Raw genomic sequence first — 25,480 nt, 5'->3', positions numbered from 1 at the left:
AGACCTCACTTGCTGCAATGTTAGCTCTCAGCATCATGTGTGCTGTGGAGAGCGGGCGATGTGCAGAAGTTGCTTGCTTCTTGCTCCTACCTGACCACTGATACACTGTGACACATGAGAGGTACAGGGTTCATTAATTGTCAGCAATAATTTGTTCTTTGAGCTAGGTTCGCTAAGACTGGCAGAGGAAAGATGGAAGACCTGTTCTCAGTACGGGAGTACATTTGAGAAGAGAGATTTGACTTCCCTCCCTTTCTGTCATGGTCTATGGACTACACCAGCCCTTTCTTTTGTGCCATCCTGATCTTTCCCCCTTCAGACATCCCCTGTAGCTTGGCTTTCCCAAGACAGAACTGCTGTACCTCACTACATGCTGCAGTGACTGCTAAGTGCAATAAAGTGGTTTGCCATATATCAAGTCTGATAATCTGTGAGTCTGATGAGCAGTGTCAGGAGTTAGGACAGAAAGCTATCTAAGCTTAACTCTGCTGAAATCCACTGAATCTAGGAGAGAGAGGATGTTTGTGTGTTGTTTATTTATGCCCCACTGATTGAAGTTTTTGCAGGTAATGGGAGAGACCGTGAGCTGAGCCTTGGATTTCATGAACTACTGCCTGTAACTTCCCAGGGGAAGTTACTTATGCTAAAGTATGCACAGTCCCAATTAGAATATAGTATGCATGCTTGCGTAGGTTGGTGGATCCGAATACGTCAAGGATTTTGCATTCCTTAGCTTGACATTATTGTATGATAGTGTTGTGAAAGAGGCAGAGGAAATGATATAAACTTTCTGTTGCACAATTAGTCATGATGACTGTTAGGAGACAAATTGTCTCATGTTCCAACTTCTCACTAGCATACTGAAATTGTAAGCTTGGGGGTGAATTTAAGGCACAAAGGACTGACTTCTCTGTATTTCTTTTTGGAGGTGTGTGGCCTAGGAGGAGGAAAAGAAGCAGTTCTGTGTGCTGTAGGGCTGAGGACAGAGAGGCTATAGGTCAGTCAAGAGTTGGAGCTGTTTTCTTCAAAGATTGCCAAAGGGCAATCTCAGGATTTAAACTGTTTAGTTGAAGAGCTGTGGAGCTGTAAAACAATATTGTTTTAAGGGATCTTGGTGGGTGAAAATGTGAAGCAGACTCTGCCTCCTCATTCATATGCAAAAGAATGAAAATAGATGAAGGATTAAAATGTCTGTAATTGTTCCTTATACATTTAAACTTATTTAATTATTATTGTAGGAAAAATACTATAATTAGTTAGTGATAGAAAAGCTAGAAATATTTCTAGCTGGTATATGTTCTGTGCATTGAAATAATACAATCTAATTCTATCATTTTCCCCCCATTTTTTCACTTTTGTTCCCCCACTTCTTTGCTTGCTTCCTTCCTTCCCCAGCACTTCCTTTTTTTTTTTTTTTTTTTTTTTTTTTTTGCCTTAATCTGTTCTACACTGTACATACAGAGTGTCCCCCTTTCCTCCTTACTTTTTTTTTTTTTTTTTTTGCCTTTTTAAGTTCTAATTCTACATTCAGTGTGTCATGTTGAGTCCTAATCTAAATTCACTTGGACCTGTGTATCCTTTGTTCTAATTAGTCAGGAATGAAGCCTTAACATTTTTTGGCTTAAAAGGCTAAGATAAACCCAGACAGTAAGATCTTGTCTTTGAGCCTTATTTATTTATTTATTTATTTATTTATTTATTTATTTATTTATTTATTTCCCCAGACCTTTTCCAAACCGGTATGTGGGGAACTCTCTGGACTCTCAGGACGCACTAGAGACATAACAGCACACCAATGTGGTTAAAAGCTATTAGTCTGCTTTATTGTTAAGCACTGCTCTATTTATACACTCTTCAACCGTTCACACAGGCGCTTAGCCAATCAGAGCTGTGAGATGTTCTTTCTTCTTCTAAAGGTGTCCTTGGTTCTCATGCCGCTTATCTTGCTCCACAGCTTCTGCTCTGAACAGATTTTTCTTACATTCCCACACTGGTAGAGGCCAGACATACATTTTTCTTGATTGTAAGCCAGAATTCTTGCATATCCACATGATTCTAGGAAGTATATGTAAAACAAAATACTGTGATGCACACAATGAGCTTATCCCAGTTGTTACTCACAGCGCAATGCCTGAGCATCCAAGATTTCCATGTCTTTGCATTAGTACCTTCCTATTCAGCACCCACACAATTCCTGTGGCTTTGGGTGTGTGATGCTGTTTTTTCCATGGGGAGAGAGAGGGGGTCCTCACTGGTGCTTTCCCACATTTACATTGTTTGAAACATTTTATTTATATCTAATACTTGCTTCCAAAAGCAAACTTCTCACTGTGCTTCTTCTGTCTAAGTTCACCAGTTAACTGTCTAAGAAAAATCAGTTAATTGTCTGAAAAGTAACTTTAGAGAGGGTTTTATCAAAACCTGTTTTCCCCACCTCCGTCACTACATCCCTTTTGGATGGACTTTTTTTTTTTTTTGGCTGCAGGTTTCAGTACAAAGCAGCACCAATATTGCAATATTGCCAAGTATTGTTGGCTATGATGTGTATCTCAAAACTTCTTTCACATTTTTCATGAAGTCTAATTACTAGAGTAATAAAACAATAAAAATGCTACAGGGAGCGATGACTGAAAACACGTATTCTGAAAGCACAAAATAAGGACAAATGAGTTCAAGATTAAGAAAAAATAGTTGCTATGTCAGATTTAAAAAATCAATATTTTATTTGTATTTCCATTTGATGATACTTAAAATATTGAAGCCAAATACATGGCATGTTTTTTTTTTTTTTTTTGCTGTGGATATGATAGTTGTAGCTGATGAAGTTGTAGTTGGCTGAAGTTGTTAGCACAGTGTGATGGGGTTGCTATTACTAGGAATTTTTTCAGTTGTGTATATATATGCTTCACTTATTGATATAAAAACACTGTTTTACCAGTGCCTTGATGGCTGGGTGTATTTTGCTGTATAGCTTACCAGTTGTCCTTTACTGATAAAATTTTCCAGCTTTGTATCTTCCATTCTGTTAAGGCTCTGGCAGCTATCACTGCTGGAAGCAAGAAATCTAACTGTTCTCATATGGGACTTGATCCAGTTGTGAAAACTTATGTTTTTTCCATGAACATCAGACAGGATAACTTCAGAAGCTCTTTCTGCAAGGGAGGACAGTTTGTTCAGGTTGTTGAATATTGTTCATCCTTATCTGTCCGTAGCTTAACTGTATTCAAGACTGGTACAGGTAATGTGGTGGTAACTGTGCTTAGCAATGATTCCACTGAGCAGCTGGGGCAAGGCCACACTTTCAAGTCTGTTTCCAAGCTCTTTGATGTTTTAATGGCATTTCTATATGTCAATGTAGTTTTAGTATAAACATCAGCATTCTTTAATCTGAAACTCAAAAACAGCAGCATGGGCGCATGTTTCTGTAACGTAGTAGGAGACTGTGAAATTTCGACAGCTAGCTGGAGATCTTCTTACATCTAGGTCCTGAAATGCTTTGTTTAAAGAGAAACTGGAACTCCTGTGATTTATAGCAAAACTTTTGTCTAGGAATGTGTGTAGTGTGTAGCGTTCATCATAGCATACATTTCAGAAGTCCTTGCTTCCTTTTGGGCACCAGATGTTTCTGTTGGTTGTTTTGTTTTGTTGTTTGTAGAGACACCTGTATGGTGCAACTGGAAGTGACTGTACATTGCTTTCACTGATGCTTCCTCTCTGAGTCCAGTAGTATAAACAATCGTACTGCTAAGCTATGTCAATGAGCACTGTTTACTGTTCCTGTTTATTCTTAAAGACTGTACTAAAGATTACAAAGTGTCAAGACTTATCCAGAACTTTTATGAATATAAAACTGAAGCTCTGCTTCAAATGAACCAATTCTCCCGATGTATAGATGGCCTAATGGTTGTCATAAGACTGAATCATTTTACTTGGGAAATGCAATATGCTGTCCAAGCTGCGGGCATCACTTGCTGTTTAGATTAACATTCTGTAGCAATTTCTGAGGTGAAATTCTGTACTACTAATTTTGTTTCTTGGATATTTTTAAAAATTTATTATTTAGTCTTATAATCCATTTAAGAGAAAACAAATATAGAATAAATATCCTTTTTCTCCCAGTTAGTGAGTAGTTTGATAATTAATATGCTCAGTACATCTTCAGTATGCCTACTATTGGTGAAAAACAGTGAGATACTGAATGTTAAAACTCATCAAACTGTACCCATATGACAGAGGTCTTATATTTTCCTGAGGTTCAGTAGCAACTTGGATGTATTTTCCCTTTTTTTTTTTTTTTTTTCCCCTGCCCAAAACATTAGAGGAGGCAACTTTTTCCCAGCATGCCAATAGCACACAGGCTTTTTAGCATAGTGGAAGATGCTACATTATCTTGACTCATGCTTTTTATGTAACGACCTTTTATTCTTTATGTTATTTCCTTTGGCAAGCTCCAAATCTGCTTTCCTTCACTCTAGTGCTCTGTGAAATCTCTTCCTGAGTTCAGGGGTTTTGACCCTGCTACTTCACCTTTCTCAATGTACAGTGCAGTAGCCTGATGGTTTGCGAAGATCATGAACCAGGCCTCAGCCTGGTATCCATTTTCTGGTGTGTTTTTGTTGGTGGTGGTGGTGTGTTGGTGTGGCTTTTTTTTTTTTTTTTTTTTTTTTTTAACATTTATTTATTTATTTATTGCAGATGCACATATGCAGTAGGCTTCATACAAGAAGCATTGAGCTGTGGAAATGGATTAAAGCAAGATGTTTAGTTATAGGGGTGCCCTTCTGGGGAACAGCCCACTGAAAACTGAGTTTTGTGGTGGGGTAGATTTTGTGCTAGCACAGCCCTGGCCATTGTACTGAGTTTTTTCTTGAGTGCCTCACCAAACCAAAGGATATGCAGCCTCCAGGTAGAAGTGGAGATTTTCCTACATGGATCAGGATTTTGGATGGAGGAGGCTAGAGTGAGCCACCCTCTGCCATCCTGGCTCCTTTGAAGTATGCTTGAGCTGTGTGGCAGCCCAGCTGGGGCCAGACATCCATTCACCACCCATCAGGAAGCTTGTCTGCCCCATAGGGAAGGCACAGCAAGATTCCTGCAGACCTTGTGGGCTGCAGAGGGCCAGTAGGCCAGGCAGACAACCCAACTAGTAGTGTGTGTTAGTGCAGCTCCAGTTGTCAGACCTGTAATTGCAGGGCAGGGCTTTCTCAGGCGTGAGGCTGTTTACAACAACATGGGTGTATGCACCACAAACATGGAAAAAAGGAACAAAGTTAACTGATTAACTTTTTTTTTTTTTTTTTTTTTTTGTAAATTTTTCTAAGCCTTAAAATGATGAAAATCCCCACGAAGCTGCATCAGTGAGAGTGAAGTTGGACATTAGGAAAAGGTTCTCAACTGGGAGGGTGGTTGGCCACTGGAGCAGGCTCCACAGGGCAGTTTTGGTGGCTGATGGAGTTCAAGAAGCATTTGTACAATGCTCTCAGAAGTATGATTTAATTTCAGAGTGGTTTTGTGTAGAGCCAGGAGCTGTACTTAGTGATCTTTGAGGGCCCACTTCAGAATACTCTGTAACTGTATGATTGAGATATATACATGTGTATAAATATATATGTATATATATAAAGCTTCAGGTCTGGAATCATTGATTTCAGAGCAGGTATGCTGTTTCACTTGACATAAGAAAAAATATTAGTGAAACCAACTTAAAGGTCAGGTCTATCCTGGCCATGGAGTTGGATGGGGCAATTAGTCCAGATATAATCATGCTCGTAGTGCTTTTACCTTCTGTGTGGAATAAGCACAATTAAATTGTCACTGATCTCAAAGACTGTGCTTTCCATGCAGAGACTTATCTTGTTCTGTGAGTTTCCCTAGTTGAAATTGTTGTCCCCCTCCATTGCACAAAGCAGTTGAATTTCTGGAAAAAAAAACCAAACAACAATAGTCTTAAAATTGGGAAAAGGGAAGGTGGAGAGCCAGAGAGAGAAAAAGTAATTTAATGAACTCTGCACACTCTCCGGACTCAGGCCTTAGAGCTATTCTACTGCTAAACTGTTAGTAGGTTTTTATGTGAAGAAGTGTGGAATGGTTTGTTTGATCAAAAAGATACAGAACTATGCATCTAGAAATCTTGACAGGATGAAGGAGGAGAACACTGAAGCTTTGTTCAGGGAGAAATCTTCACTGTGGTTACATGTTGCAGCAGATTCTTGGAAGATAATTTACAAACTAGTGTGACTGTAGGTGTACCTAGTGCACATGAAGCAATGTCAACGGTTTACCAACTGGTTCGACCTGATTCTGTGACTATCCATTTCTGATAAGCAGGGAATTGAAAATAGGGAAGAAAGCATGGAACACGAGGAAGTGCATCCCTGAAGCCAAAGAAAGGAGGGGGAGCCACTCAAGTTTGTCTGTTCCTTACATCTTTTTAAATTTGAGATTTTTGATCATGGGATAAGCAGAATCCAGAAAAAGTAAAGCAATGAATCAGATTCTACCATCATTGTAATAGATATTTCTCAGATGCGATGTCTGAACTTCAAATGCAGTAATGGATAGGAAATTCTACTATGTCCTTAGAGAAACTGTCCAACAATCCTGTGATTTTTTTTTTAAACTAAAACTGATAATGTGAATTTTCATTTTATTTCTCTTTGTTATCTGTAGTTACGTCTGTGTGCATCAGGAGTACTCCTCTCCACCTGTATAGCTTATACAGCCTTCAACTATCTTATGTCATGTGCTTGTTATGTATTAATCACATTCTTATATTCCTACTTCTTAATGAATTCCTGTGATGAGGTGCAGTAAGTTCTTCTATTTCACATACATACAAAGAGATCTGTGAAGAGATCCATCAGTTCCACAGTACAGGTGCTGCATTGCTGAAATCAGATTTTAAATCTCAGCAAGTCACTACAAGAAATGGTGAATAGTAATCCATTCTGCGACAAAAAAATTAATGGAGATTTTTATTATATTCTTGTCCTGATTTCTGAATTTCCCTTCTGGGTTTGAGAGGAGTCACCATAGCCAATACTTTTCATAAATTGCACTTTGCCCATGTACAGAATGATCAGTATCTTTACTCCTGACTGAAGTCACTTTCTGCATTTGCATTTAAAACTTAAAAGGCACTAGTAGTTTTATTTTGGAGTTATAATCCTATACTGCAAGCTCACCTCAAGTGTTTGCCTGTAGTTTTTGCCTCAGTCAGTTTTTCTCAACACGTAAGTATGTATTTTGTTTTCTTTTCCCTCATCAGTGTTAGTATGTTTTTTAAGTCTCTCAAGCCAATTAGTTCTACTAATTCATTCTGCAGTACTAACGTAAGAATGATTTTTTCTTTTTTATCTGAATGCATCATGGATGGTCTCTGAAGAAATCAGCAAGGGAAGTATCACTCCCTTGGAAGCTTGCAGCACTGCTGGGGAAGCCTGGAATTCTGCAGTAGCTGAAAGAGAGCATCATGCCTTTCATGCATCAGTTGAAATGAGCATCAGCCCACTGGATTCTGCAGAGGGAGCAGAGCTCAGCACACCTGCGGACTGTCTTTCTGCTCCAGGAGAAGCAGCAGAAATGCCAGGCAGACCCTCAAATCCTGTACAAAAAGTGCCAGCAGTACTGGAACAAGAGCATGGTGATGCAGATCCTCATAAGAGACTCTCAGAATGGGATGGAGAAATGATTTTAGAGGGTGGACTGGATTGCTCATTAAAACTTAAGCAAGGGGAACTGGCTGACCTGGAAAGCAACCAGGACTTTTCCTATCTCAGTCCAATCCAGGATGGACCAGCTAATGGCAGTGCCATCCCACAGTCTGTGGACCTCAGCACTGAATGTTCTCATTCCTATACAGAACTGGCTTTTCATGTCTCAGATCCTCAGGCCCAGTATCAGAAATCTCCTTTGGCTGATAACATTTCCTCTCAGAGAGAGGCACCTAAGTGCTTCTTGGTTTTTAAAACGATTTCGGAGGGGCACTATAAGGCTGAGCCATCTCTGGATAAGGTAGAATCTTTGCAGGAGATTGATGCTAGTGCAGAGCAGAAGCAAAACAGCAAAAAGGTGGCACTGGCAATTGATGAACGGCCTACCTTGGAGATAACAGCAGAGGACATGGCTAAACGTTGCACTTCTGAAGATGGTAAGGAAAGCAGAAGAGTGCTCCAGAGTTGGGAAGAAAATACAGAGTCTTGCTATCAATTGACTTCCACCTTAACAAATGACAGCCAAATAAGCTCACTACAAACAGGAGGAAACATCTCAGCTTGTGAAATAAGTAGTAGCAAGCTGTTCAAAGACCAGCAATCAGTAATGATTCCTAAGGAAAACCCATCCACTTCTGAATGCATTCATATTGAAGATGATTGCAGAAAAACAGACAGCAGACCTACCTCTTCAGTATCATGTGTTTTCTACAAAAAGGATACTGCTAAAAAAGCTAAACGAATAAATACTTCACAACATAAGGAAACAGCACAGAAGGAAGCAGTGGCTGAACTTCAGCAGGAACAAGAGAAGAAAGAGTGCAAAGACCAGAACATGCAAGAAGAAGGAAAATTTTTGAAGCCCAAAAAGCAAGAAAAAAAGGAACAAAATGAACAGGAACAGCAACAACAGAGGGAAGAGCTCAGATTGAAGACGCTGGCATCAGCTCACCTTTCAGAGACACTTAATATGCCCAGGCATAAAGTGGACTTCTGTAGTTTGGAAAATGTCTTCTTGGCTGAGCAAACTGGAACAGCACTTCCTGGGGAATGTGATTTCATGAGAGAGCATCTTGCTGAGAGTGTGCTGCTCAAAGCTCAAGTCACAGCAGTGAGTTCTAGATGTCAGACACCTTTTGCCAGCCCTTTCCCACCAGAGAGCCTGAACCTAATGGGTGAAGTTCCAGTGGTGCCTCTGCACGTGTGCCATATCTCTGACCTGGAAGAGCTGGAAGACACTGTCCGCTTTTCCATGATCAGTCAAAATAGTGTAGAAGTTGACAGGGATGACAACATAAAGCTGGGTGGGAAGGATGAGCACAGTGGTGAACCTGGAAAGGCTGCCCAGATATTTGACAAAGGAGAAGCTCCACACTGTGGAGGAGTGGCAGCACCTTCTAGCATAGAGGGCCATGAGGCTTCTGTTCAAGTATATTCCTCCACTGGTACTGAGAAGATGGACCCAAATGATCCTGTGGATTCTCATCCCATTGCAGAAAACTTACGAAAAGCTGAGTTTTGTGACTTTGTTTCAAATTTACCCTTAGAGCTCACTTTTGTGGCTTCGATGTCTGGCCCACAGCAAGAGGACGTTGGTGGAGGAGCCCTGGTGAACCCTAAGGACTGTCCTAGTTCCAGCTTGAATAAGTTGTCATACTCTATAGAGAAGCATGCTAACCAAGCTGTTTCTGTGTGCATGCAGGATTTGGCATCAGTGGAAACTATTGTTTTAACTGCTGATCCAGAGGAGGGCAGTGGTTCCTATGAACTGCTTGCTCCTGAGGAAGACTTTCATGAAGACCTTAGTGTCTCATCTTCTTTCTCTGTAGTATATACAAGCTCTCTTCCTGCAAAGAAGAGCCTTCCTGGGGACAGAGAAACACTGTTTTTTGTTACAGAGCCTCTGGAATCAACTCAAACATGGGTCAGGACTTCCACTACCTTGAACCAATCAGGAAGAATTCTTCAGTACCAAGATCCACCAGAAGAAAGTGCCATTATGCAAGAAAATGAAACTGGAACAAATATGTTTCACAAAGCACAACAGATACCTTTATTTGATCAGTCTGACTGGAATCCTGGATCTAGAATCTCAAGCATCCTGAGCACCCTAACTTGGCCCCCTGAAGGAGATACGGTCCTTGCTGTAAACCAGGGAGGACGACCTCTGTCTCCTAAGCCTAACACAAGCCTAACTCTGGTGTCTGAGCCTGATGCCAAACACCTTCCTTCCCATGTCCCAAGCCCTGTTCAAGCTCAGGCCCCTGCACCTAATGCCAATCACTGTGTCCAGGCTCTAGCTCATGAGAGTCATGAGACACTGACTCCTGTACCCAACTCCAAGCCACATCTGAACTGTAATATGGACGATCATGACTTACTAGCCCTTACTATAAGCCATCCTTTATGGACTGCTGCTATTGTATCTGATGCTAACACTGCCAACTTTTCTCCTGATAAAAGTCTTACAGACAAAGTTGTCTTTGTTCCAGCAACTAAAGAGCACAATTTCTGTGACTTGGGTACCCGAGATACAGAGACTTCTAATGACTCAGGGGTCAGTTTGTTGGCCAAAGGCTTTTCTGCTGTTGGAAATGAGGCATTGACCAGCTGTTCTGACACCAGCACTGAAACAGTGATTCAGTATGAGGGTATACAGTGTGAAAAATCCTCACCTGACCACCTTTCTTGGTCATCATTGGAAGATTTGGGAACATTCACAGACTCAGAGAGCAGAGACTCTGTACAGTCCCTTCCAATGCTAGCATTCACCAATCCAATTCACTTTCTCCAGCTAAGCCCTCCACCACCACCAACTGCTCAAACAATTTGCCAAGAAGATGAGGTATCAGGAGAGCTGCAGTGGGTGCAGCGGACAGATCTCTTTGATGTGGACACAAAGAACATCCACGCTTCAACAATTACAGAGAAAGCAAAAAGTGAGGGAAGAGTAAAACAAAGGCTAGAAGGACAAGAAAAATACCGTTTGGTATCTCAATCAAAAGAAGTACCAAAACATTTACCTTTGGAAAAATCATCAAGCTGGCCAGACAAAAAAACAATTGGGGTAGTTGCAAAAGAGCCAAAAGCCAGTCAAGAAAGTCTGAGTAAGTGCAGAGTGAAAAGCAAGGACTGGCACCGTCAGGGCCTAAAAAGGATATCTGTACCACCAGACATCTTTCAGGGTGAGTCCATCCTCCATCTCTAGCTACTCTTCTTCACTCTGCAAAACTTAATGCAGTTATCAAAAGCCTGTAGTTAAATAGGCAATGTGATAGAAAGTCATGAGAGTTGAAAGTGTGGCAGTGTTTTTGTGCATTTCTGGCAGTACTTGGAACTGCAGCCACTTGTGCATCTCCGGGCTGCTATCACACTGCTCTCTCCTAAACTCCTGTTTGCTACCCCATGATAGGTGCTTCCTGCTGCACACGGGGAATTAGTTCCCCTGCTTGCACTAACACATGCAGCAGAGACCTTATTTCACTTCCTATTCCTTCTCTGTCTTTATTGATCTGCTGCCCTTACAGTAACATGAGCAATTTTAGCCTACTTGCTAGAGCTGAGTTTTTTGTGGGGCTATTTACAGCTGTTAATCACCTCTGCTGCCATCATATAGCCATTGTGTTTTGTTGCACTTAAATAACAGCCCCAGGGTCAGTGACTCCACCACCTCCCTGGGCAGCCCATTCCAGTGCCTGATCACTTTTTCAGAAAAATTGTATTTCCTAATGTCCAGCCTAAATCTCCCTTGGTGCAGCTTGAAGCCATTCCCTCTAGTTCTATCACTAGTTACAGGAGAGAAGAGGCCGACCCCCTGCTCACTACAACCTCCCTTCAGGTAGTTATAGAGAGCAATAAGGTCTCCCCTGAGCCTCCTCTTCCCCAGACTGAACAATCCCAGCTCCTTCAGCTGCTCCTCATAAGGCCTGTGCTTCAGACCCCTCACCAGCTTTGTTGCCCATCTTTGAACCTGCTCCAGGGCCTCAATGTCTTTCTTGCAGTGAGGGGCCCAAAACTGAACACAGTATTCGAGGTGCGGCCTCACCAGAGCTGAGTACAGGGGGACAATCACTTCCCTGTCCCTGCTGGCAACACCGTTCCTGATGCAAGCCAAGATGCCATTGGCCTTCTTGACCACCTGGGCACACTGCTGGCTCATATTCAGCCAAGCATCAATCAATACCCCCAGGTCCATTCCCTCTACACAGTCTTCCAGCCACTCTGCCCCAAGCCTGTAGCGTTGCCTGGGGTTGTTGCAGCCAAAGTGCAATAGGGAATGGATCTAAATCCAGCTGGCGACCTGTCACGAATGGTGTTCCCCAGGGGTCGGTGCTGGGGCCTATCCTCTTCAATATCTTTGTTGATGACCTGGATGAGGGCATTGAGTGCACCCTCAGTAAGTTTGCAGATGACACCAAGTTGCTCTGAAAGTTCCTCCTATTTATTTGAAATGCCTCCTATATATTATATGTATATTATATGAAAATGCCTCCTATTTATTTCCATGTAAACTACAACAAAGAGAGCAATAATGCTATTTGATAGAGCTAATTCTTAGCTGCAAAACACTGTTTTTCAGTATAGCCACCACCAATAGCTATGCATTTTTGCCAGCAATGAACAAGAGCCTGCATGATGCACTTGTAAAGTCTTTACTAGTGGAGGTGACCCTGTTGCGCCTGCTTTAACACACCACCCACTGCCTCACTTTGCTAACATCCATTGTTTGATCTCCATAAACATGAGCAAATGTCAATGAATATCAGAAGGTGCAATTTTTTCTGTATGAAAGAATTCAGTTCCACACCTTGGCATCTGACCTGGAGCATATGAAGCCATTTTGTCAGACTGCCCTCTGCTGCCATCTATTACATGGCAACAAAATGTAACAGAATATTGGTGGAAAGGTTGAATCTAGATTGAATCTCTATATCTCTCACACCATCATGATCTGCCTTGGATGTTGTGGGCCAGCATAATAAAATAGAAGGCAGTAGTTTTGGAGTAGCCCTCATACAATATTTTAAACATGCTGGCTTTTTTTCTTAGAAATTAATAAGTTTATTTTCCAACCTCCACAATGTGCTGGAGTTCTGTTATGGAGGGAAAGGAGGGAATGGCTGAGGGGTGCAAAGAGTTTGGTGGCACACTCAAATCAAAATTTCTTCATGTATTCGACCTGTACATTTTTTGTTCAATATTTTAAAACATTCAAAGCAGCAGTTCTTTTCCCTGACTTATATTTACAGCTCAGTCTCTAGTCTCACTTCCTTTTTCTGCTTCTGATGAATGTATATGTAATTTCTCCACTCATTTAATTAAACCTCTCACAGAATGAAAGGGAAGCCCACATTTTTTTCATTTTATAATATAAACAGATGCTTTCTCAAACAGCAGTTTGTAAGCAATCAGGGCACATAAATGCAAGTTTTGGATAACACCTATCATTCTCATGCAGGTGTCATCCTTTATAAGACTCTAGGAATGTGTAATTTTGTTAGGTGTTTGGTATTTCTGTTCTGGATGCTACTGGGAGTTTTTGGAGCTCAACATCTGCAAAAGCAAGTCTAGATTCTCACATACTTGGCCCAAGTTGCTGAAAGGCGAGGAAAGGAAAAGGCATCTTGCAAATATAGGGCCTGCAGGCAGTAGCTTTGCTTAGGCAACTGAAAATCTGTGCTCTTAGAGATACTGTCACTTCTGAAAGTATCAACCTTTCTATTGGTATGAAAAGCAAATGTAACTAAGTTATAGTTCTAAAGTATAAGTAATGCCAAGGATTACAAAAACCAGAAATAAAGTTCAGGAGGGCATTTGTGCTGTAGACTTAAGACTGTTGCATAGATAGGGTATGATAAGGGGTATCTGTGTCTTTTGTGATTCTAGCTCGACTCTACATTTATATTTGTGTTTACCTTCTAATTATCTTATGTAACAGAAGTCTGTCCTGTTCATTCAGAGGAAGAAGTACACAAGGTGCACAGGGAACCACCAGTCAATTCAGAAACAGTTATATTGCGGTAAGTCTCTTAAAGGCTCCATGCTCCATTGATTTTGGCCTCATGCCTGTGTAGCACAGATACCTGATGCTCTACCATTGTTTCTAAGGGATCCAAATGAAGATAATAAGTAGAAAACTATGCTAAAGTGACTTACAGCTGTGTTCCTCTCCATGTCCTGTAGGAGAGGACTCCATTGCAGCAGAAGTATTTCTGTCCAGTGGACAGTATTTCCATCAAGCCAAACTTTGTTCTTTCTAACGTAAAGTATGTGGAGCTTGAGCTTGTTAGAAAGAGAGGGCCTTGTGTCAGATCCATTACTAAGATTTGGGTTATCCATCACTGGCACTGTGCTCTTCATTTTCTCTGTGTTTGCAAATCTTTACTTCCTAACAGAGAAAAGAAACCTGCAGATACAATGGGGACCTTCAAACGTCGGCACTCCAAACTCATCAACTCCTGTAAGTACCTTCTGCTTGAAGTGCTATGGAAGACCACTATCTTCTGTCATCTCCCACCCTTGCTGTTGGTTTTGTCACTTGGGAGCATTAGAAAGGAGTGTTTAGTGGAGGCAGTGAAGCCATAGTCATGGTCACCACTTGGCTGATAGTAGATACATATGGTTTAATGTTATCCTAATAGTTTTCTCCAGACTGAAGTAGAGGGCAGATAGCTTCATAGAAAGTGTAAAAATATATGCCTCTCTTCACAGCAAAGTTGCTGTATCAGGAGTACAGTGATGTGGTTCTGAACAAGGCCATTCAAAGCCAGAAGAGAGTGGATTCTTTTACAGAGGATACAGAATCGAGTTTGCCAAGCTCCCCGAGGCTACGAAGGAAAGTGTTGTCTCCCCAGGACTCATATTTGCAACGTCTGTCAGTGTCATCAAATGCATCCCTCTGGCAGGATATCCCCATGATCCGGGGCAGCAGAATATTACTCAATATGTCCCGTGATGAGCAGAAGCTGCAAGAGGTAATGGATAGATGTAATAAGGTAGATTGGTGGCTTGTAGTCAAGGAGGATGGAGGACGGTGGTTAAAGTGGAAAGCAAAAATGCCTGATGTGGGAATGCAGTGGTTGAATGCAGAGGTCACCATGTCATGTAAGCAGTTTGGGAATGTGGTGTCAGTACTTATGAAGTAATACAATGCTGAAGTTCTGCATTGTTGGTAGAAGAAGCACAGAAATAAGATAAAAATTCTATCACTAACTTCATGAAAACAGATGTTAGGAAATTGGAACAAGAGAAAACAAGGAATTTTGAACAAATTTGATGCAAAATAGAATCTTAAATAGAAAACTGAGCTTTCTCCCACACTTAAGCTTATGAGAGAATTGACCCACATGTGCTGCAGGGCTGAGGGGGAATGAGAAGATATATGTATGTATTCGGCAAATTGGTACATGGAGTAACAGGTTAAGGAAGATTGGAGGGACAAACAAGTGGATGGGAGAACCCTGAGAAAGAGGAAAAAAACAACAGCATGTGAAACATGAAGGAGAAAAAGAACATAGGCAGTGTTGATGCTGGATAATTTATGGGAGCACATAACATAGGGGAAAGTGGAGTCTAAGAATGAAAACTAAAATTAGAACAGGTAACTATTGTTTTAAGTCATACTGCAAGCTGTCTTTCGTTCCTGAAGTTTCTCTTCTTTTCTAATTAATTGCACGCATCACATACTAAAAAGTTTTCTTGCTTTATCCCATCTCCACCTAATAAGATTCATAATAAGATTGCAGGCTTGCCTGGTCTGCTGATGTTCTGCTCCCTTTTTTCTTCTCTCAAGGCCAAATTTGAGTTGATAATGTCTGAGGCTTCCTATCTGCGCAGTTTAAATGTGGCAGTGGATCACTTCCAGCGATCAACAGAACTCCAGGCAATTCTCAGCAATCAGGAGCGTCAGTGGCTTTTCTCACGCCTTCAGGATGTACGTGATGTCAGTGCCAGGTGAGATTACAGCCCCTTACTTCCACATCTAACACCCTCCATGAAGTGCAAATTACAGCCTTCAAACAACTGGAAATGATATAACTGTGCTCAGAGATCATTACAGAGTCAGAATATTCAAAATGCTGCCATGTCTTAGTGGCACTGACTGCAAACAAGTAACTAGACCTCAGTCCAAACCAAATGCAACTTTTACAAAATATATGTGCAGAAGGTGCAGCTGCACAATCCTGAATCAAATATAAGTAAATAAGATTACAGACATAATATGACAGTACCTGATTTGAAACCAATTAAATTGGTAAGTCATTAAACATAGATTTCTCTCTCCTTCTATGGCACCACAACTGTGTGCTGCAGTTTCCTTTTTGACTTGGAAGAGAAGTTTGAAGAGGACATATTCACCTTCCATGTATGTGATGTGGCTCTGAAACATGCTCCTGAGTTCCGCAGGGTCTATCTACCATATGTAACAAACCAGACATACCAGGAGCAAACCTTCCAGCGGTTACTGTAAGTTTTTAAAATTTGTTGAAACCTTCTACAGCCTCCTGCTTGCTTGCTGCACTTCTGATGTGCACTGTTTCAAGTGACAGGCAAACAGCAAGTATGATCTGTTGTACATCTGCTGGTACATTTGTTTGCAGTACATCTCCAGAAGAAAAGGTAGAAGCCTTCTTCAATTCAGTAGCATTTGGAACAGAAGGTCTGAGATTCTGTAAGGCTCCTCTTTTGAGAGGAGAAAAAGAACAACTGAGATAATGTAAGAGAATAACATTCAGTAGAAATATTCTATTGAAGGCAATTGCCACAACCTTAGAGCAAAAATGATTGTTCTAGACAGTTGTTGTCAGTATGTGGTTTTCAGACTATTAAGAACCTGAAAGTGATAGTTAAGAAAAGTATGGTTGCTGCCATTAAATCTAAACTGGCTATTCAAGAGTGTTTGAAATGGATTGAAAATCTTAAGGCCAGAGCATCATGAGTTTCTCTTGCTGTTGTCTTCTGCACTCAGTGGCACAATCAAGCACTGCTCAGGCTCAGTCATGAGCAAAGTTTCCTTAGGACTTCTGCACTATCATCAGTAAAAAAACAATCCTAGTTGATGTCACTGTTCGAAACAAGTCATTCAGGCATTGGGTGCTCTGGGTGCTGCTGACTGGGAGACATTTAGTCTTACCATTGGTTTCCTTCAGTGAAGGCTCAGTTCTGCACAGAAAGAACCTTCAGAATATCATCTAGGGTATTGTGGGCCCAATGGCTACTTGTGAGATACTTCTGGGCATAAAAGCTTCTTTTCCAACTCTTCAGGGATATAGAATTTGACTGTTCTGGCAGTAGATGCCACTTGCGTACCATTGTTCTTGTATCTGCTGCTGCCGAAGACAGAAAACTGGATGGCAGTGGCTGTTTCTAAGACATTAAGCAACACATTAGAGAGGAAGGCAGGTGTAATACTCTTCCCAGCAGTAGCAAGATTGTGGGAGCAGCTTTTCCACTCCCTGGGTAAAGCCCCTGGAGCTAGGCCATTTGGTATTAAGAAAGGATACAAACCACAACTATTTTGTGAAAGGTACCCTTTTTGTAGGTGAGACTGAAACATAGATGCTACTTCTGGTTATTCCAGAGTACTATACCACAAAGAGGAAAGATCAAACAAGATCTTTATTGTAGTGCTGCCCTCCTATAGCTGTTAGAAACCTATACTTATTCTGACTATGCTGAGTGGTCCAGTTTCTTGACATTTCTTGCTCCAGGGCCAAAACATGACTGCAGTGACTAGCATACCTCAACATTCACTGAAATCTGGTACTGTTTCTCTGCTAGAAAGACTATTTATTTGCTCTGATGCCTGCATATGCTTTCTCATTTACTTTCCCACAGGAGTGGAAATGCAGGATTTCAACAAGTCCTGGAAAGATTGGAAAGTGATCCAGTATGTCAGCGCCTCTCACTTAAATCCTTCCTCATCCTCCCTTTCCAGCGCATCACTCGACTTAAACTCCTCCTGCAGGTTACTGCTCATTTATCAGTTTTTCTACACTTTCTTTTAATCTGACCCTTCTTCAAGTCCGAAAGTCACTAAATATGAACTAGCATCAAGCACTAGCGGGATGGGCTGCATACAGCTCTTCATGCTCTGTGTGATAAGCTTGGCTAGATGCCCTAAAGCAACTCCATTGCATTTATTATGAATATGCATTTCAAAAAATAAAGCAGGCATTTGTACAATGATAAATGGGTGTGTGTTAGATCAATGCCATTAATTGGATACAGTCTCTCTTGTGAGGCAATATATTTTTGTATATTATTAGGACTTAGTTGTAACACTACAACAATTACATACCAATGAATAATTAATTGAGTAACTCTGAACGTGTTTAAAATTTTTTTTTGTTTGTTTTGTTTTGTTTTTTGTGTTTTTTTTTTTTTTTTTTTTTTTTTTTTTTTGCTTCCTTCTAGAAGGCACATGTTCCCTGGCTGCCCTCTGGAAGGCGGTCTGTCTCTATTCTTCTCCTGCAACATTGTCTCTCTGGGACACTCCTATTAAGTAAACATGCAAGTCCCCAGTGAATCAACCTTGAGCACTTCCATGGAACTTTTTTTTTTGTTATTTGAGCCTCTTTTGGAAAGGAGAAAAGGGGTATCAGGCAAAGAATTATTCTGCATTTAAGACTGTGCTCAGAGTAGTGGTTGTCTCCTATATCATGTAACATACAGAGGATAGTTAACTCCATTTAAATTTTCAGGGATGCCCTGTTCAGTACAGCTTGTCAACTGCATCCTGCATCTCAAATTTCTGGCCTTGTTATCTCCACATCTCCTACCACTACTTCAGTCTCTCTTGAGGCTATATCTTAATGTCTCCTTGTTTCTTGAGCCCTTCTGAGAGCTCTGCTCTTCTTGTCTACATTATGAAAAATGCTTTTTCTCATGCAGAATATCCTGAAGAGAACTCGGCCTGGGTCTGAGGAAGAAGTGCAAGCAACACAGGCCTATGATGCACTTGAAAAGGTAAGGCTGTCAACCTGTTCTCCACAGCCATACACAGTTGGAGAGCTTCAGAGTGTCGGTATATGCTTTTTCTATTGACTCTCACACTTGTCACCCCTGCCAATGGCCCATATTACTGATTGTCACCTATAATAAATTACTATGTTCCTGTGCATCTTCTGCATTGAGCACTAAGACAGGACCTAGCTGGGATGCAACTGAATCTTTGCCAATAACACTTAACTCAGGATTCATCTTTCCAGTTGTCCAATCAGTGGGTTGCAAGGGAGGTAAATCTTTGGAGACCCCAAAATAGGGCACTCCCTTCTCTGCATGAGTCACCAAAGCGGTGGAGTCAGATAGTTACTCACAGGAGCTATGCAAGAAGATTCATTGAGGTTTCAAATAACAGTCCAGGGCAAAATTAAACAAGTTTCTAACAAGGATAAATCAACTACTTCAAGTCAAGATTAGTCAACTTTCTAACAACAGTTAATCAATGTTATGGGTAAAGGATACTTTGGCACTTATCAAGTGTTTCAAGGTAAATTTAGGCAATGGCTACTAAAGAAAATGAGTAAAAGAAGATCAAGAGGAAAAAGAAGGAGAGAGAGAGAAGTAGAGAAAGAATGAGAGACAAAGAAAGACATCACTGGTCCATTTCAAGGAGTTCTAGTGCTTGCCCACCAGTGCTGGAGAATAGATGAGGGGAAGGGGTGAGCTCATCCAAAGGTTGAATTCTCTAACTAGAAAATAGCAGAAAGTTAAAAGCCCTCTGAAGCTTCTCTCAGGCATCCTTTTATGCCTGCTGGACTTGCAGGTACACCATCCTAAGGTTGTAAACAAGCAAGTTTGCAACAGTAAGTTTGTAGCAAAAACTTTATTGTGGGGAAAGTAGGTCTCTTCTTTGGACAGAGACTACCCTGTTATTTCACATGATCCCATACTTCGCTGTTATCAGTCTTTGGTTTGTAGTCATAGCCATGGCCTTGTCCTAAGGTGTTGAAAACCTACCAAACATACCACAGGAAGCCTGAAAGCATTTTTCACTGGTCCTTTATACCAGTCTCCTAAATGTTATCTCTCCTTTGTGCTCTTTATCTTTGTCTCTATTTAGCTATCAATTTATCACTCACTTCTTCAAGAAGATCTTGCTCTTTAAAAAAAAAAAAAAAAAAAAAAATCTCAAGGTGTTTAATACATTCATCCTTACTCTCTGTTTATAAAAGAGGCAAGACTTAATGTCTTCTGAGAGTATTTGTTACCTGCAAATTGTACTGCAAAATTGACTTTTTCCTTGGTAGCCCTTGTGCCCTTGTTTTGTCTAGTCTTCATTTGACCTTCTTGGAGTGTCACTCCCTTTCTTGTAATTACTCTGCAACTCTATACCACAAATCTAAACACCAGTTCTACATGATGCGTAGCTCCTTAAAATCTGAAGAACTGCACTTGCCTTCTGCACAGATCCCAGAATACTACAGTCTGAGACAGGCGAGTAAGATATCATACATGGAATTCTGTAATTTAGTTGTGTTTAAGCCACCTCTGCTACACTGTCATGTAGCTACCTTGTATCATCTCAGACAGCTATGTGGGCAGCTTTAAGACTGAAATATTTCTGTTGTATCAAGTCCTCAGAGTTACTGCAAAAACTCTGGGTTGTGAAAAATCTGGCCTGATGTTTATCTAATCATCCTCCTTGTCTTTACAGTGGAGCATCAAATAAAAGCTCCATCCAAATAACTGGTAATTAAACTTCTGTTATCTGAAAGGAGAAGGAAGTCTCTACTATCCCTCCTAGTATCCCCAAGTTAAAACAATATGTATAGAATATCCTCAGTTGGAAGGAACCCAGAAGGATTATTAAGATCACAGAGACTTCTTAAGAAATTCAGATGAAAACTTCAATGAAAAAAAAAAAAAAAAAAAAACAGTCATTGTAGGTATGGATAAGTTTTAGTATGCTTGCCTGAAATTTTCTTTTTTTTCCCTTCAGGAGGATGCCCAAGAATTGTAATTTAATGATTCTTCATAGGTTCCTGGGAACAATACTGATTCCAGTAGGCAGTGCTGCACCTCACTATCACCTATTTTCCTCTGCAGCTCATCAAGGACTGCAATGAAAATGTTCAACGCATGAAAAGCACTGAAGAGTTGATTTACCTCAGCCAGAAGATAGAATTTGAGTGCAAGGTGAGATTGTCCATGCCCTTGGCCTTGCTCTAGCCTAATATCTCTCATCTCATTCCTTACAAAGTCACTTGTGCTTTCTTTTGTTTTCCTCCCTTGTATACATTGATATGCTGGTTCAACAGCTTACACAGCTCAATTCTTCATCAGTGCTTCCCTTACCCAAACACTTGTGTCAGAATTCAGTTGAAGGTCTCTAGACAAATTGTCTTGGTCCAGCTGAAGAAATGAAAGTATGCTTCCTCTATAGAAAGATGAAAATCCAAAATTCATGGATACTTTTTTCCTTGCATACACTTCACATAAATATTACTTCTGTCTTGTAGATATTCCCACTCGTTTCACAGTCAAGGCGACTTGTGAAGTGTGGTGAATTAACAGCGCTGGACTTCAATACTCCAAGTCCAAAATGGAAAGTCACCACGCGTCCTATCTACCTACATCTCTTCAATGACTGTCTGCTCCTATCTCGGCCAAAGGAGTGAGTGCTTCAGCCACAGTTCTTGCTGTCCCTTCTAAAATGCATCCTTCTGGGTCTGTGCTTTAATTAGAGTCAGTTCCTTCTGGCTGCCAGCAAGTGGCGGCATTTGTCAAGTCATTTCCTAACCTTGCATTACGTGAGTATCACTTAAGTGACATTCCTGATGTTTTATCAAAATATAAACAAAACAATATAACTGGGCACTTCATTGTACAATATTTCCATTCTGTCTATCTCTACAATATGAAAGGCTTTAATAGCAATTTATTATAGTTATACTCTGTATGGTAACTATGGAGTTATGGCCTGAACCATTGATTGAGCACCTGGGGAAAGGACTTGGTCAGCTCTGGGAGTGCAGGCACAGACAGCTTGGCTCCACCTCTCTTAGACCTCCTGTAAGGGCTATCTGCCACTGTGGAAGGATCTCTTTCAGAAGATCCCTCCTTTGTGGAGTTTTCCCCTGTGAGCCTAATCTTTGAGACAGGTAAGCAGTCCTTTTTTATTGCCTTACAACATCTTTCTATTGCATTAGTCCCCCTGTCATTATACCTCCAGTATCACGTTTCCATCTTGTTGATCTTTCCGATTGTTACATACTCAGAGAATAATTTCCTCCTAAATGATAGTATGAAGTCTCATGAATGTACAAATTAATGAAACAGAAAAAGTAGTTTAAAAAGGTGGGTGAAAAGATGGTGTTTTTATTATGCTGTAATCTATTACATAAAATCTTGACAGAGTTTGCAAAGGTTGTATTTCTACCCTTTTAGTTAAATCTTCTCTTGCCTTCTCAGATTTCCAGCAAAAACAAAGCTTACGGTGTCTGAAGCAGATCAGTAATCATTAAAAGCTTCTTGCTTTCCTAACATCAGGCAATTACATATACTTACTTGTTAACCTTCATCACCTTAATACTCACAATTTTTGTTCCTCCTCTTTACCTGCAGGGGTGGACGTTTTGTTGTGTTTGATCATGCTGCTTTCTCAGATGTGCGTGGGGAAAAGTGTGAGATGAAACTGCATGGAACAAACAAAAATGTTTTCCGTCTCTTTCTACTTCAGAATTGCCAGGGAAAGAGAGTGGAGTTTCTATTTCGCACAGAGACACAGTGAGTTCGCTCAAGGTTACCTTAATATGTCCCAATGCCATAACCAGTCACCTCCTATGAGCCTAGTGGTTGTCCCTTAACTACCAATATGCTGAAATATAAAGCACAGCTGCTGAATGGAAACTCAGAAATCATCCTTTTGCCATAACGAGTTCCTAATGAATCATGTTGCTACTCTCTCATCACAGCTGCTTATAGAATACTACAATGTCATTTCATATCATCAGCCTGAAAAAATGGGAGTTTTTGCCTTGTCCCATCCTTTTTTCCACTTCTTCCCCTACTTCTGTAAGGACCTACTTGCTGACCCTCCTGTGAGGATGGACATGTGCACACATGCACGTGCACTCTTACACTGCTGTCTCTCACACTGAAATCTGACACATACCTGGTGATGTTTTTCAGCAGTGAGAAACTGAGGTGGATCTCTGCTTTGGTTCCTCCACAAGGGGAATTGGACCTCCTGGAATGTCCTGGTAAGACTGCTCTGCTATTATTACCAAGGAGAGTGGGCAACTTGGAATTACTGCAAGGTGGATTATCCCAGAATGACTCCATGGCAGAATATTTTCCTTTATGTAATTAAAATATATTCATGTTTTTTTCTCCTCAGTTCCAGGTTCTGTCAGTCATTCTACTTATTTTTTATTCCTCATTTGGTAGAAGATGTGTAATCTCCCATCCAATTCTCTGCTCTTCAGTGGTTGGGCAATCTTTTATCCCCTTCCTCATCTGGGCTGATACATAGAGATTTACTGTTACTTTCTTGTATACTGTTATGATCTTTCCTCTCCTATTAGATGCACCACAGGTTCAATGCATAAGGATGTACAAAGCTCGGGAAAATGATGAGCTAGCTTTGGAGAAAGCAGATATCATCATGGTTATGCAATACAGCAATGATGGTGAGCAGAATGAACGATATCTAAAATTATGGTTAGCAAGTTACTTAAGTAGCGTAAAGCTTTTAACAGCACAATCCAGCTTCAGAAGGAGCTTCTCATTTGTGGTTGTTCATCTGAAAGAATGAAGAGACTTTTTATCTTCATTAAAGAATTTTATATGGAAGCTGAAAGGGGCTTTAGGGCTTTGTTGGAGTGAGGTTTGAGGGAAGAGTAATGGAAAAATCCTCACCTATTTTGCCTCATGTTGTGTTTGTCCCCACTCCTACAGGATGGATGGAAGGAGTGAGACTTTCAGACAGGGAGAGGGGATGGTTCCCCTCAGAACACGTGGAGCTCATCTCCAGCAAACATGCACGGCAGAAGAACCTGAAAGAAGAACAACGTGTGAAGAATGCCAAGCAGCAAGTCTTCTGCAGGAAATAATTCTACCTTGCTTGAACCTGTGCAGTCTCTCTGCTACAGAGAAACCATCTTTTTTCTATTGTTTCTCGGAATAAGCACCTCTGCAAAGAGTGTATTACAGATGAATCTTTTGCCAAAGAAAGTGGGAATTCAACCAGGAAAGTATATTCACTTCCTTCCTGTCACCAGAATCACAGCAGCAGAAGGGAAAAATGTTGCATGTATTGCTTGCTTTGTGTTAGTAGGGAGTGACTTTAATCGTACAGAGCAATGGAATCTGGATTCCTGGAAATGTATTCTGATTTTACCACTGGCAAGTTACTTCAGAATTGTGCCTTAGTTTTCCTATCTGTGAAATGGGTTTATACTTACCTACCTCACTGGATGTTGTGAGGCTAAATTGATTATTATTAGCCTACTGAGAGCTTTGAGTTTCTGAGAAAGAAGGCGCTAAGCACAAAGCACAACATAAGATGAGGAAAATTTTCCATTTTAATATCCTCTTCATGTCTTGAGAGTATTGATCTCCTTTCTATAATTTCTACTTGGAACAATGGATCTATTTGATCATACACATCTACTGTTTTTTTCTTTTCTTTTTAAAAGGTACAGATACAATGAAGCGCTAAGTCTTAGCATGCTATAAAGAATCCTCAGTAGCATTAGAATACACACTTGAGTTTTAGAAAGTTTTTGGAAGTCACTGTTATGATTTTCTGCACCTTAAGAAGTATAAAGCTGAATTGTAGGAGCTGGAAGGAACCTCCAGAGATCGAGTACAACTCCCCTGCAAAGCAAGTCCCCTACTGCCAGCTACACAGATAGGTATCCAGGGAGGTCTTGAATATCTCCAGAGAAGGAGATTTCACAACCTCCCTGGACAGCTTGTTCCAGTGCTCCATCACCCTTACCATGAAGAAGGTCCTTTGCATGCTAGTACGGAACTTCCTATGCTCAAGTTTATGGCTGTCCTGTCCCTACTGACTGCTGAAGAGCCTGTTTCACAGCAGTCCCCCTCTTTCCTGAATCAGAGTTCCACTAAGCCACCTGAAATGGCCCTGTTTTCTACTCTACCTCCCACTCAAAGTAGAACAGTTACTTTTTATAAAGATCTGACATGTAGGTACATGCCCTGTACAAAGTAACCATGTCTCTAGGCATTTGGAATGAAGTTGCATTTTCCTGCTGTCCTAACTACTACAGCTGATATGATACTGCATGCACCATTTTGCACACTTGTGGTAGACACTGAGATATTTTGCCACTGTAGATAAAGTCAAAATATGTGCCAGGGACTCTGTTGTATTTGTAGAACTCTCCAGTTGTAAGTCCAGTTTACATGTAGTCCTGCTTTTGTGCAGAACCTGTCTGACCACATGCCTTCAACTGTAAAATATTGTTGCTGCTGCAGTTATGTTAATACAACATCACGTATATGAATCAATACACCAAAGAAAACTCTGTATCTTTCTTGCATTTAATATATTTAAAGAATTATCTTCATGTTTCCAGCTTTCCTTTTGTATAACATTCTGCCTTTACAGAATCACAGAATGGCCAGGATTGGAAGGGACCTCAAGGATCGTGTATCTCCATGCCCGCTGCCACAGGCAGGGCCACCAACCTCCTCATTTAATACTAGACCAGGACCCCATCCAGTCCGGCCTTAAACACCTCCAGGGATGGGGCATCCACAACCTCTCTGGGCTTGCAGCACCTCATCACTCATAG

The 25,480-nt window shown here is 40.9% G+C and overlaps 1 protein-coding gene across 1 annotated transcript; it reads left to right on the top strand.

Moving 5' to 3' along the window:
• The first annotated feature begins 9,191 nt into the window (after nt 1-9,191).
• Nucleotides 9,192-25,183, top strand: ARHGEF5 (Rho guanine nucleotide exchange factor 5). The gene is made up of 14 exons (XM_042889983.1): nt 9,192-10,897; nt 13,651-13,732; nt 14,108-14,172; nt 14,424-14,686; nt 15,505-15,665; nt 16,026-16,178; nt 17,550-17,679; nt 18,606-18,680; nt 20,763-20,852; nt 21,176-21,330; nt 22,281-22,442; nt 22,848-22,918; nt 23,243-23,347; nt 23,616-25,183. Exons 1-14 carry the CDS (start codon nt 9,280-9,282, stop codon nt 23,768-23,770), a joined length of 3,285 nt encoding a protein of 1,094 aa, XP_042745917.1. The 5' UTR covers nt 9,192-9,279; the 3' UTR covers nt 23,771-25,183.
• The last annotated feature ends 297 nt before the right edge of the window (nt 25,184-25,480 follow it).

The sequence above is a fragment of the Lagopus leucura genome, unplaced genomic scaffold (assembly GCF_019238085.1).
Source record: "Lagopus leucura isolate 7727_CA_CO unplaced genomic scaffold, USGS_WTPT01 Super-Scaffold_100159, whole genome shotgun sequence".
Taxonomy (NCBI): domain Eukaryota; kingdom Metazoa; phylum Chordata; class Aves; order Galliformes; family Phasianidae; genus Lagopus; species Lagopus leucura.
Note: the sequence above shows the minus strand (reverse complement) of the source record. Positions and strands in the feature narration are given on the sequence as shown.

Coding starts and splice junctions, on each gene's coding strand:
- ARHGEF5 (XM_042889983.1), top strand. CDS start 9,280: ATGTCTGGCCCACAGCAAGAGGACGTTGGTGGAGGAGCCCTGGTGAAC. Junction 13,733..14,107: donor TCAGAAACAGTTATATTGCG/GTAAGTCTCTTA, acceptor ACTTCCTAACAG/AGAAAAGAAACCTGCAGATA. Junction 16,179..17,549: donor CAAACCTTCCAGCGGTTACT/GTAAGTTTTTAA, acceptor ACTTTCCCACAG/GAGTGGAAATGCAGGATTTC.